This window comes from Anarrhichthys ocellatus, unplaced genomic scaffold (assembly GCF_004355925.1).
Source record: "Anarrhichthys ocellatus isolate YVR2014 unplaced genomic scaffold, GSC_Weel_1.0 scaffold21, whole genome shotgun sequence".
In the NCBI taxonomy this organism is placed as follows: Eukaryota; Metazoa; Chordata; class Actinopteri; order Perciformes; family Anarhichadidae; genus Anarrhichthys; species Anarrhichthys ocellatus.
In genome coordinates this window covers 918,934-931,485 of record NW_022280051.1, presented here as the reverse complement: position 1 = coordinate 931,485, position 12,552 = coordinate 918,934, and the positions used below count along the sequence as shown (strand labels likewise).

The 12,552-nt window shown below is 42.8% G+C and overlaps 1 protein-coding gene across 1 annotated transcript in view; it reads left to right on the top strand.

Moving 5' to 3' along the window:
• The window catches only part of plxna4 (plexin A4), a 205,782-nt gene that overhangs the window by 173,281 nt on the left and 19,949 nt on the right, over positions 1-12,552 (top strand). The window contains exons 20-25 of the mRNA XM_031858799.1: positions 349-583; positions 835-977; positions 3,393-3,661; positions 8,637-8,703; positions 9,558-9,704; positions 10,545-10,704. Of these exons, the coding sequence (XP_031714659.1) occupies positions 349-583; positions 835-977; positions 3,393-3,661; positions 8,637-8,703; positions 9,558-9,704; positions 10,545-10,704 (1,021 nt within the window). The remainder of the gene's footprint in view (positions 1-348; positions 584-834; positions 978-3,392; positions 3,662-8,636; positions 8,704-9,557; positions 9,705-10,544; positions 10,705-12,552) is intronic.

The following is a 12,552-nucleotide window of genomic DNA, read 5'->3' as shown; positions in this document are numbered from 1 at the left end:
ACCACCTGAAGCCAGCATCATATAGAGAGATGGACACATTACTATAACACAGTTAGTAGATGCACAAATAAACAAAAGTGTGTACACGTTCAAAAATCAAATCAATATGTCTGTCTGGGCTTTGATATTGAATTTGAAGACAAAGAAAGGCTTTATATACCTAAAAGGGATTCACAGAGGTCATATTATGTCATAGTTCATAAATATTTGTATTTTTTGCCTTGAAGTACACAATACTTCATATTTAAGTGAAGCGCTCCTCTGATTACAGCTCCGGCAAACTGAACTATGTATAGGACAATGCTTGCATTGATTATAATCTGCTCTTTTATCTTTCTCCATCGCAAGGCCCGTGTGGGTGGTATCGAGTTTTCCCCAGGTGTGGTCCACATCATGTCCGACAGCCCGCTCAGCAGCTCTGCAATCATTGGCATCGCTGCAGCCGGAGGCCTGCTCATCCTCGTCATCGTGGTGGTTCTCATTGCCTACAAGCGCAAGTCTCGTGAGAGTGACCTGACGTTGAAGAGGCTGCAGATGCAGATGGACAACCTTGAGTCCCGTGTGGCTCTGGAGTGCAAAGAGGGTAAGAGGGTTGATGCTGACGTGTAGTAGGTTATATGGTAGGTTATATGGAGGAGAGATATTGTTGGTAGATTATGTGCTAAACAGTATTTATGTATTTCTAGCGTCCAGTGTTGCCAATTTAGCTGTCAATTTATTATAATTTTCTGATATGTTGACTAAACTATCTGATAGCATAGCTGTCATGGTATCATTAGCTAATTGTTTTGCCATAGAAAATTACTTGGTTTGTGTATCTGGTTTGTCCATTAGCTTTTGCAGAGCTCCAGACAGACATCCATGAGCTAACCAGTGATCTGGATGGAGCAGGGATCCCCTTCTTGGACTACAGGACCTACACCATGAGGGTCCTCTTCCCAGGAATCGAGGAACATCCTGTCCTCCGAGATCTGGAGGTATAGTAGACTGTTTCACTGCCATTCAAATTGTACTACATATCGAGCCCCCTTTAGCCGGTGTCAGTTTTAATAAAGGAACACCTTGTAAGTGCTTGACCTAACACTTAATAACCTGACAATATTTATATTCTGCATTTGTCCAGTTGTAAAATCTCCAGTATCTACTCAATTTTAACTCAATACATATTCCATTAGTTGTGTTGATCAGCAGTTCTTAGGAATTGTTGAAAGAGGACAGCTAGGTATTTGAAGTTATTTCAATTTGAATAGTGCAAAAGAGTGCGTGTACCTGTTCTTCAGTCTCTATCAAGTAACAGTCTCGATGCAATTAGCCCTATTTGAAAAGAGAGCAAAATGAACACGCAAATTAACAATCTGGGGGGTCACAGTAGGTGAAATTGACGCCGATGTTATTTGTGTTGCTGTCGGGTAAACGAAAGCATTTTGACGGCCGACAACAACACTTTCAAAAACAAACAAGGCAGCCCTCAAATCAGGAGCCGCGCTCTCATTAATAACTCAAAGGATATGAGACGCTGCTGCGTTATCTCTCTGCACCTCTAATACAAATTAAAAATCAATCAGTGGGAGAAAAGCAAAAGCAAAAAAAATCAAGTCATTTATCCCCAGTGGTGACATTGATAGACAGCCATAATTGAGCAGGTCGTCTTGTTCCATTAAGAGAATGATGGACCCCCATTTCACTGCCCTCCGGGTTGGCCACTCTATCCCTGATGAGAATTTCCCAGTAATAAGCAATACTAATTATGTTTTAATTGGTATAAATGTCGAACTGTACGAGGAGTATAATGTGGAATAGGAGACGAATGAAAAAAAGTAGCAAGCTAGTCTGAGGCAGCTGATGGCTGCTTAATTATTATCGATGCGTCGGATAATTTAAAGTCACATTTTTGACTGTGGGTTGTAGACATGTTAGAAATAGCACAGGTAGTGGGAACTCTGTCTAAGCTTACTGGAATATAAAAAAAACATACCAATTAAAATGAGAAAATACAATCTAGTCTTGCATGTGTCTGCTCAATAAAGCCTTCTTTATTTGTTTCTTGTAACAGGTAATGTTATTCTTAGCAGTCAAAAATCACGTCTTTACTTTACAGCTGAATCTCATTTTGTATGTTTTTTTTTTCCTGCCATTATATTTCCCACTTCCCTCTTGATTCTTCCGGAAATGATTCGGTTTCAGCAGCGGTTGCCATTTTACTGCTCCACCTGTGAGCCTGGCAAACTCAAATATTTCAGTGACCTATGGAGATATTGGAGAGTGTGTAGGTCAGGATATGTTGCTGTTTTTGAGCTCTAGATGGTCCTAAGGGACATGTCAAACATGTTTGTGTTATGGTACTGTGCAGTATATTTGTTGGGTCAGTTTATTTGTGTAGCTAGAAAAGAAGGCAGAAAACATGCACACACACATCTTTCCACATGTGCCTGTATCACACACGCTCATAAATGTATATGCAGAAAAAAATACACATGCTAAGTCTCGAAACACACACGCGCGCACACAAACATTGTACACATCTTGTCAGGCGGTATGAAATTAGACTTGCAATAGCTCCCAGGTGATGACAAAGGGTTCCTCCAGGAAAGGTAAAAGCAAGAACATATGCAGGTAGACGGCTGCATTTGGTACAAAGAGATGCTGTCTTTCCACAAGTGCTCTTGACAGATAAAAAAAATATATATTCTCAATAGGGGCTATTTAAGAAAAGAAATTGAGAAAGGAAGCATGTGCGGCAAGTGACTAGTATAAATGGTGCAGGGACATTCTGGGCTCAGATGAGGGGAATTCACATCACTGAACTCCCTTTCTACTTGCATTAGTGTGGAACACAGCACCGCCGATGTAATAAACATCCCCCTCAAGAGGCTTAGTGTTCCCCCGCCTTTATTCTCAACCTTCAAACTAAACGTTACAAAAGCTGGACGAAGAAAAATTCCTCATCTCGCTAGATTATTTTTCCTTTCTATCATTGTATTTCTCTCCTCTCTCCACCCGTATTCATGAAGATGGATCTATGAATTTATAACTGCACTTTTAAGTAAAGAAACTATAACGGAATTAGTTTTTCCATTTATTTGTTACTACACTGATTTTCATGCGTGTTAATATATGTCTATAAACCTGATCTAAATATATTGATTATGATTAAATGTCATATAAAACTGTGTTTTAAACTGAGTTTGTTTCCTCCATAACATGTTTTTGATCAGGGAGACGGGGAGCAACCAGTTCATTTTCAATGTGACATTACATTGAAAATGAACTGATAACTAATTATGTCTTTATGACACGTCCTTGAATGTGTCACAAATAATCTGTTCTTTTTTTCCCCTCGTTATTTTTAATTTGTTTCAGTCAAATGAATGTTTCTCCTTTTTTCCTCACAGGTGCCAGGCTACCGACAGGAGCAAGTGGAGAAGGGGCTGAAGCTCTTCGGCCAGCTCATTAACAACAAGGTCTTCCTGCTGTGTTTTATTCGCACTCTCGAGGCCCAGCGTGGTTTCTCCATGAGGGACCGTGGCAACGTGGCCTCACTTATCATGACGGTGCTGCAGAGCAAGTTGGAGTACGCCACTGACGTCCTAAAGCACCTGCTGTCTGACCTCATAGACCGCAACCTTGAGAGCAAGAACCACCCCAAGCTGCTGCTCCGCAGGTGAGAACCAGGCACAAAAGTAAAGTACGGAGTTTAGCTTTCCTCCTATCAATGTCGAACAAGAGCCCAAAGTTACACAGCTGGTAGTGACCATATTCCAAACAAAGAAGGAACAACCCAATTGCCCTTCTTCTTTTTCCCACTGATAAAACCACCCAATGCTACATATTCAAACACTGAAGAACTGTCACACACATTCAACTTCTCCAAACTTAGGGTTACTGTATATTATGCTTATTTAGAGATAGAGATAAAGGTTTGTAATGGTTAATGTCAACCCATTACTACCAAGGACGGGATACGCTGCTCTATCTGTGGCTCTGTCCGTATATGTGACACGTTTGGATTAACTCCCGTGACCTTGAATTGCTGGCTGTGTCTCAGATAGAGCAGAGTGCATTGCCTTGCACATCATTAGCAAAATAATTATGATTAATTAGCAGTGAATCCAATCTCAAATGGCTCAAGAGAAAAAAGAAAAAAAACAAATTCATGAAAAAAGGGAGAACTGTGAAAGCTCGCACTCAGGCACAGTCACAACCCTCCCTTGGATTTTCAATTGAACACGGCACTGTATGTGATTATGCTTCCTGCCCATGGTGTTTGGTAAATGTGTTGATTAAGGTTACTTGAGTAAACCAGCTGCCTTACAGCTGTTGTGTGTGTGTGTGTGTGTGTGCGATGTGTGTTTATACGTAGTGTGTATATACATGGTATTGTGCTAGATGTTGTTTTGCTTTGGGGTCGTCGCGCAACTCTTGACACCCCCCAGATGATTTGACAGGCAAGTCACAAATTAATTTGTCCTTCTCTCATTTCAATTAAAATTCAGATTTCCCCTCTGGTAAAAAACTCATCTCTGCCATTAAACACACACACACGCAGCATATCTTATGTCCTCGTACCATCCACAAGACAGTACGCATATTCATCTAATGACAGCCTGTTTAGACGCTACTCGGTGATGCAGGGAGAGATTAATGCTGTCTGGGCAGCAGGCATGATTAATTGCAGCCAGAGCTCACCGACAATGGTGAAGCCACTAAACAATGGAGTAACTGCTGATCCTGACAGTAGATACAACACAAGAGATGGCGTGTACAGCAGAGACGGGGAGAAGGTAGTCAAGGACAATAGAGACACTTAAAGCTGTGTCACCAAGTAAGGAAAGCTGACTACTGAGGCATGAAGGCAAGTGCTGTGATCAGCTCTTTGATCACTTAGTATACATGCCAGCAGTGTCTTGTATGTACTATACCCACAAATCATTGATTTATGTTGTGTCAGAAGTTTATTTTATCTTTAATTTAAGACGAAATTCTCAAAAAAATGGAAGCTCGAAATGCTGCAAAGACAACAACTGTTCTCTAAGAGCAAGCCAAATACAACACACTGTCTTGGATCACACGTTCTCTTCACATTCCGTCTCTTCTTGTCCCCCTCCCTTGTCATCAAGGCAAAAGGGAGAAGGAAATCCTGGGGAAAATGCCATCGCATTCAGCCAGCACTGGAGGGGAGAGCACATGTTCACAACAATGCCCGCTCACTTTGATTGCCCATTTGTTTTACACACGATTCTGATGATCACTGATCAGACCATCTTCATCTCATCCTTGCTCCTTGGGTGCGCTTGTTAGTCCATCAACATGCCGGCATACATTTCAGATGTGATGAGGCAGTGTGAGCAAGCTACGCCACCCTATAGTGTGGGCTGACTGGCGTGTCCTTGGATAGCAGCTGAAAATAGCCCAGATACACAGGCATAGGGCTGTGAAGATGAGGCATACTCTTGTCTGGAAAGACAGCACCCCTACCTCTGCTCTTCCCTCTCTTTAATTTGATATGTCTCCTCTTTCTTTCTTACCATGTTTCTTTCTTTCTCATTTTAAATGTGTTATTCTCCCTCACACGCTTGTGTCACACCATCACTGTCTTTATCTCTCTCTTCCTCACTTATACTCTCTCTCTCAATCTATACTTCCAGCTCTTGCTCCCCTCCTCTTACCCCTCCCCTGTTTTCTTGATTGCTAAATCAATGCTTAAAGTGCGTGAGCAGTGTGTCTCTGGCACAGCTTCTGAGCATGGCTACCCACCGCCTCCTCTTCCAAGAAATCTGTGTGTGTGTGTGTACGTGTGTGTGTGTGTTTTATCCCTCTCCCTCCACACACAAACACACATCCTTCCATCTGTCCCATCTCAACCTGTGCTGAAGTACAAGCACCAGGCAAGCTAACTAACGAGAGCCTTCCACAACCATCTGTCGCATTCCTTGCTGCAGTCTCCTTCTGTAACTCCTCTCTTCCCTTCATTCCTCTACCTCTAACTCGCCTTCCCCCGCCACCCTCCTTCTGCCCGTCAAGCAGAGTTAAACAGTGTTTCTATAGCCTTAAGTTTAGTTTGGCGGCAGTTGATGTGTCGAAATAGCAGTTTTGGTGTTGGTCAAAAGATGAAAGCCCAATATGTTCTAGCGTTAATTACAACCTCTCATTGGTTCCAACACCGACACACAATCATCACACAGGGTTAAAGAGACCCTTGTTTATCTATAATGATATCTCTGTTAAAGCAAATGTGTGTTTGTTTATGGTCTGAGTGACCGAATAAATGCATATATGCATCAACAAGTGGTTTCCGCAGCTAGCCGTCAATGTGAGACTGTTTGACACATGTGATGACCAATCTTCCTCGCTGGGAGGTAGAGTGGCAAATGGAAATGATTTCTGATCTCAAGCCGTGCTGTTTAAACATGTGACAGAAACCAGGCAAGACTCTCGGATGCAGTTACATGTTCGGTTAACACAGCTGCCATCGCTCCTTTCTAACATACTCTGGTTCCATTTTCTTAAATGTGGTCGGACAAAATAAGCACTTGAAGATGTTGCCTTGTTTATTGGGGAAAAAAACATTTGACATCAATCCTCAAACATTTGCAAGTAATTGTGCTGCAGTGAGCAGTCATTCTAAAGTGTAAACTAAAGAAATAGCAGTAAGGGATTTGGTGCCAATTAGATGGGCAGAAGAGCAGGATTGCTTGGCATGTTGTTATGGCTTTGTTGGTTATATTTTCTGCTCACATCAAAGATTCACAGTTCTACACAAATACATGCTACTGGCAGAAATGGCCGACTAAAATATTAAATGTTTGATGATGCACTGATTCCCATCAACCCTACCTCGGTAATCAGGGTGAACTAAGCACTGCCAGGTCCCCTCTGCTCTAGATCATTCTCAATGCCCGCTGCCCCTCTGACTGGCTGCCAAGTAGGCAAGCATGACCATGCCAACACGCCACGGCACATTTCATAGCATTAACCCAAGCAGAGGTTGCACTGTGTTAGGAGAAGGGTGTTTGAAACTTGTAATACCAAATGCTGAGGTTAGATCTTAAAGCAGCTCCGTCACAGTGCCGTTTTCATCCTTGTTCCCCATGCACTGCTATGATCGAGAATGAGCATAAGCAAACTGGTGGGGCCGTGCCAAGACTTCTTATTACAGCACCCGCTGCCAGAAGCATGCTCTCTCACACACACACACACACACTAGTCAGCACACATGGTAATTTCTGAATACATACGCAGTGGGATTTATTTGTGCTTTTTGCATTCTTGCGTTAAAAAAGCTGCCCATTTGTCCACTCACACAGGCCCACAATAACACAATATCTATTGCAAGTAAGTAAGGAAAAGGAAGTTTAAAGAAAAGAAAAGGGAAGGCTTGACTCAGCCAAGACATTTATTCTCTTTCATTTCTTTATTTTCCTTTTCCATTGCTCCCTCCCTCCTTCCTTCCCTGTGCACATCCTCCTTTCTCCACGCTCTTTTCATCCCTTTGATAGATGGGCTACATTTGTGGAAATGGAGAGGATTTGGAAGTGTGTATGATTACAGGATCCAGAGTGGGGAAGCCAGAGGGAGGGATGAAGAGAGCAAGGACACATAAAAGAAAAGATCAAAAGTGACCTTGTTGACCCTCGGATCTTTGGACGGATGACGGGTGGGAGGGGCAGCGATATAAAAGTGTGGGCACAGTGAGAGGCAGGAAGTTAATCCCCCCCAGGTGTTGTGCCAGCGTTGGCGGGGGGTGCCAGGCCAGCCCACTGGCACAGCAGACATTATATCCCCCCTCATGCCTCAGTGTGGAGCCCCTTAAAGAGGCTGTCTGAATGGTGAAAGATGGGAGGGCTGCAGGTGGCAGCTGAAACACGGGACAAAACCTACACACACAATGGACACTAATCCTAAAATATTGATGCCCATGGTAGTTGCTCATTAAAAGGAGAAGGCGGGGTGTGTGTGTGTGAGTTTGACAGATTACCCGCACACCCCTGCTGCCGGTCAAGAAGGTGGCTGTCAAAGGATATCCGATCCTCGCCTCTCCTCTTTCTCCCCTCGCAACCACCGCTGTTGTTATTGTGTATGCAGATTAGTCATTCACACGGGATCAATCACACTGTTGGCCCAGGTCAACACATACGCACAGACACACACACACGCACAAACGCAGACACACACCATTTTGCCACACCAGTGGAGCATGGATGCCAGGCGGAGAAAGAGAGGGAGATGTATTCATTCACTTTCTATTGTGCACAGATCGAGTGTTAGTCCAGTGAATAGGCAAGGGAGCGCTTGATAATGAGGCCAGTGTTATTACAGAGCCGATCCAGCCCCTAACGACATCAATCCTCTGGGATCAAATAAAGGCTTTTAATTGCTTTGCCTCATATTAAAATCCCCGCCGCCGTAGAGGAGCTGCCCTTGGCGTGCCTGAGCATAAAAGCCAGCCGAAAGATTTTCTGAAAGGCCGTCATATTAGCAAAGGCTCTCCAAATTATATTTGTGTAACAAGCCTATTCATTAACTGCGGTCATCATTTTTAGCAGAATATTTGATGACCGCGTTGAATATTTATGACGGTAAGAAGAGCGTGGGGGATCATATGTTCATTATGTGCTTTGTGTCTATCTGTTTTGCAGGACTGAGTCTGTAGCAGAGAAAATGCTGACCAACTGGTTTACGTTCCTCCTCTACAAGTTTCTGAAGGTAACGCTTTATTGTTTCTTTTCAACTTCACTGAACATTTTAAGCTCCACAAGTAGTCGTTGCTGGCCCGAACCAAGTTGATAAATCACTGTCCCCTCACTGCTGGTTCACAACAGCAGGTGACAGACATCCACTAGTTCTCCATGTATATGTTTGGGGCTGTAAAACATCTTAAATACACAAAGAAGTGTACCACCTCACGGCAGGATTGTAAACTTTAAATTGAAGCCTGTATTTTAGATATATTAGATATTCTGTACATGAATATCACTATTGTTTTCATAGATTTCAAAAAGGTTTTCTGCATTACTAGTCCTGTCAAAACTACTTGTTGCATTCATTAGATAATTTGTTGTCATTTTTCAGCTAGCATGTATACTGATATAGATATGCTGTTGAGGAGGCGGACCTTTGACTCCATAAGGCACCAGTATTCACAAAAACACAAAATTCACCACTCCCCCCACTCTCAAAAATAATGTTATCATCATCCTGTTTTGTTTTCCTCCATCTCTCCACTCATCCTTTTACTGCAGCTGGGAGGACAATAAAAACTGATAAATGGCCAATCGCTCCTTTTTGATAAACAACTCTTTTCAAAGGGTGTCCTTTATGGCATTTTTTTCTGTTAATCCATTAAATCTTCGCCAAACTGGTTTCATTTCAGCAAAGTGTATATATTGACAGGAAGTACAATTTTTATTTATTTAGGGGAACGATAGTTTTTTTAAATAGATATTTTCTCAGACATAATTAAACTTTGCTGTCAGTGAGTCGAGTCTAGAATGACTTCAAAGTTTTCTTCCTCCCTCCGAACTTTTTCTCTGTTCTTCTCTCTCCAAATCGATTCGCAGGAGTGTGCAGGGGAACCTCTCTTCTCCCTCTTCTGTGCCATCAAGCAGCAGATGGAGAAAGGCCCCATTGACTCCATCACAGGAGAGGCACGCTACTCGCTCAGCGAGGACAAGCTCATCAGACAACAGATTGACTACAAGACGCTGGTAAGGGGTTCACCGGCCCAGGGGCTAAAAGGGGACACTTAATATGCTTTCAGGGACAAGAGGAGAGAGAAAGGGTGGTTATGGGTTGCCGGTCATGAGATGAGCAACAGGACATAAAGTTGTCGTTGTCACGCTTGACATGCATGGGGGCATAGGAGTGGCGACCTCACTTTCTGTTGAGACTGGGGCTGTCAATGAAAAGAGCAGGGCTTCGGGATGAGAAGGAATGAAAGAGAATATCCATGCGTCTGCACAAGCAGAGACATGCTGAAGCTCTAACCTTCTGGAACCTCTCATTCATTTCCCAAGTCCGTCTGTTGTCGTCTTCTCCACTCTGATGCTTTTTTAAACAGAATCACCAATACTTCGGTAGCAACCCTTTTCCCCACAATATAGACGTGTAGAAACTCTACTTTAAGATGGAAGAAAACACATTGACCCTCTCATTTATGTGGGTTTGTGCTCATCCTGTAATTTGGATAATTCCACCAACACCTGGAGACAGTACTGATGAATATGCTAATAATATTATAATTAGCTGTTTTACTGCTCATTTATTGAGGTAGCACATTGCTGTCTCTCTTCAAGCTCGGAGAAAGAAACAGTTTCCCTGGTGAATGATCTTTTTTTTTCCTGCAATTCTCTCAAAGCCCCTTTGGCAAGCACACAATTATTTCAGTTCTATTGAATACCAATTCACTGTGCAATCAGCATTATCAACAAAAAACAAACTCTTCTCTACGAAAGATTAACTTTGTATTAAACTTTCCCAGGTTACTGCAGTTACAAATATTGCAAGAATTCTTACCCAGTACATATTTCTGTATATTTCTGCTTCAGGTGGTGAACTGCATCCATCCAGAGAATGAGAAAAGCCCAGAGATCCAGGTGAAGGTGCTGAACTGTGATACCATCAGCCAGGCGAAGGAGAAGATCCTAGATGCCATCTACAAGAACGTCCCACACTCCCACCGCCTAAAAGCCTCCGATATGGACCTGGGTACAAATCTTTGTCTTGTTATATATAAATACTATGAAGAAAGCAGACAAGCAGTTTTGATTACTGTGCTGGATCGAATGACAGAAGTTACCATGACAGTCCTTCCATCTCGTTCTGTCATGACTGACTGCAGAAGAGTTTTGCCCTTCTCTACGTACTTACGTGTTAATAATGAGATATTTATGACTTTCATGATTGTACTCCTGCTCCAGCACATCCCTGTAGTTACCATACAGCTTGTCAAAACATGTCTAACCATGCCGTGTTTCCCTATGTGCCTAGAGAAAAGCAGGCTGAACTATTGATTTTTACAAAGGCTCCCCTCTCCCCTCCCAGCCCCTCTTAAAAAGTACAAGTCTTCCTAGATATAGAGAAGTAGCTTTCTTTTCAACCTCGGGAGGCTTGACATCCTGGCTCAGATGTCTGAGATTGGTCTCTCCCCTCCCCAAACTTCCCATCGATCGACTCTCTTGTCGACTAGTGTCTGAGTCAGATGATTGATCAGCTAATCAATCGAGGCGCTCAGTGATTTCTTCCCTGCAAAATCATTTGTCAAGTGTCCTTTCTTTCTTTCTTTCTTTCTTTTCTTTCTTTCTAGGATAGAATAGGATGTGTAGGAAGGACTTGATTATATGAATACAGGCCTTTGTTGCCATTTATGACCCCTATGGGCATCTACAATATGAAGTTATTTTCCCTGAGTTGTGTAATTGTATTTCTTGGGTATCTCTAACTGGGGTCTAATATATTTGCAAATTGCTTTAAAGGCAGTGATATACCTTTTCTGCAAGACATCTAGTGTTCAGGGGGTTTGGTACACTGTGTGTATGTGTATGTGTGTGTGTGTGTGTGTGTGTGTGTGTGTGTGTGTGTATACACAGTACTTTTGCACAGACATCCATGCTTGGGAGCACAACAATGTTATCCATGATTGTTTGCCTGCCGATATCTAGGGGCTGTCTCTGCACCCGGTACTGTGCTTTTTATGGTTTAATATTGCCGGATGGATTTTCTAGGCCCCTGTTGTGTGTTCGTAATAGCATATTTATAACCGACCCCGGATTTAAGGCAGGCTGAGCGCATACCGTGGGGAATCTGCCTGTGTGATAGCTAAGTGAAGAGATTGGTGTAGCCTTTTGACGCACTCCTGGATAAAATTGTTTTATGGCCCCCTTTGGGCAGGATGTGTTGTTCTATTATTGTTTTATTACGAAAGGGAATTAGAACTTGTCTGATTTAGCTGGCCACATGCTCTCTATGTGTGTGATTGTGAGTATGAGGATGAGTAAATGCAAGCTCACATGTGTATACAGGATGTATCTGGCGTGCTGCACAAATTAGAAGAAAGTTCTCTCCTAATCTCCTAATGAGTCCATAAACAGACATGAACAGGATTGGCCTGTCTTTTCACGCTTGTAGGTCTCCTTTCAATTTGCATGTTGTGCTGTTCTAATTAGCCTTTCTTGGTCTTGTGCTATTTGTGTTGACGACAATGCTTCAGTGATCAGGTCTTCCATTTGATTGATTTATTTTGACACACTTTTTCCACTTGAAGAGAGGGGCTCCACTACACGTATACAGGTCATATCAGTGCCTCTGCGGTCTCTAACACACACACACACACACACACACACACACACACACAGACTGATTGCAATGGCTGATAAGAATAATGAGATTGTGGCAGGCCTGTCCTGAGACAGGTTGGTCAGGAGTGTTGTTATCCCAGATATTGTTTTTGATTCCCCTCTGCTGCAATCCTTCAGAGAAGATGTGGCCTGAGAGCAAAGAAGCTAGGCCCTGTGTGTGTGTGTGTGTGTGTGTGTGTGTGTGTGTGTGTGTGTGTGT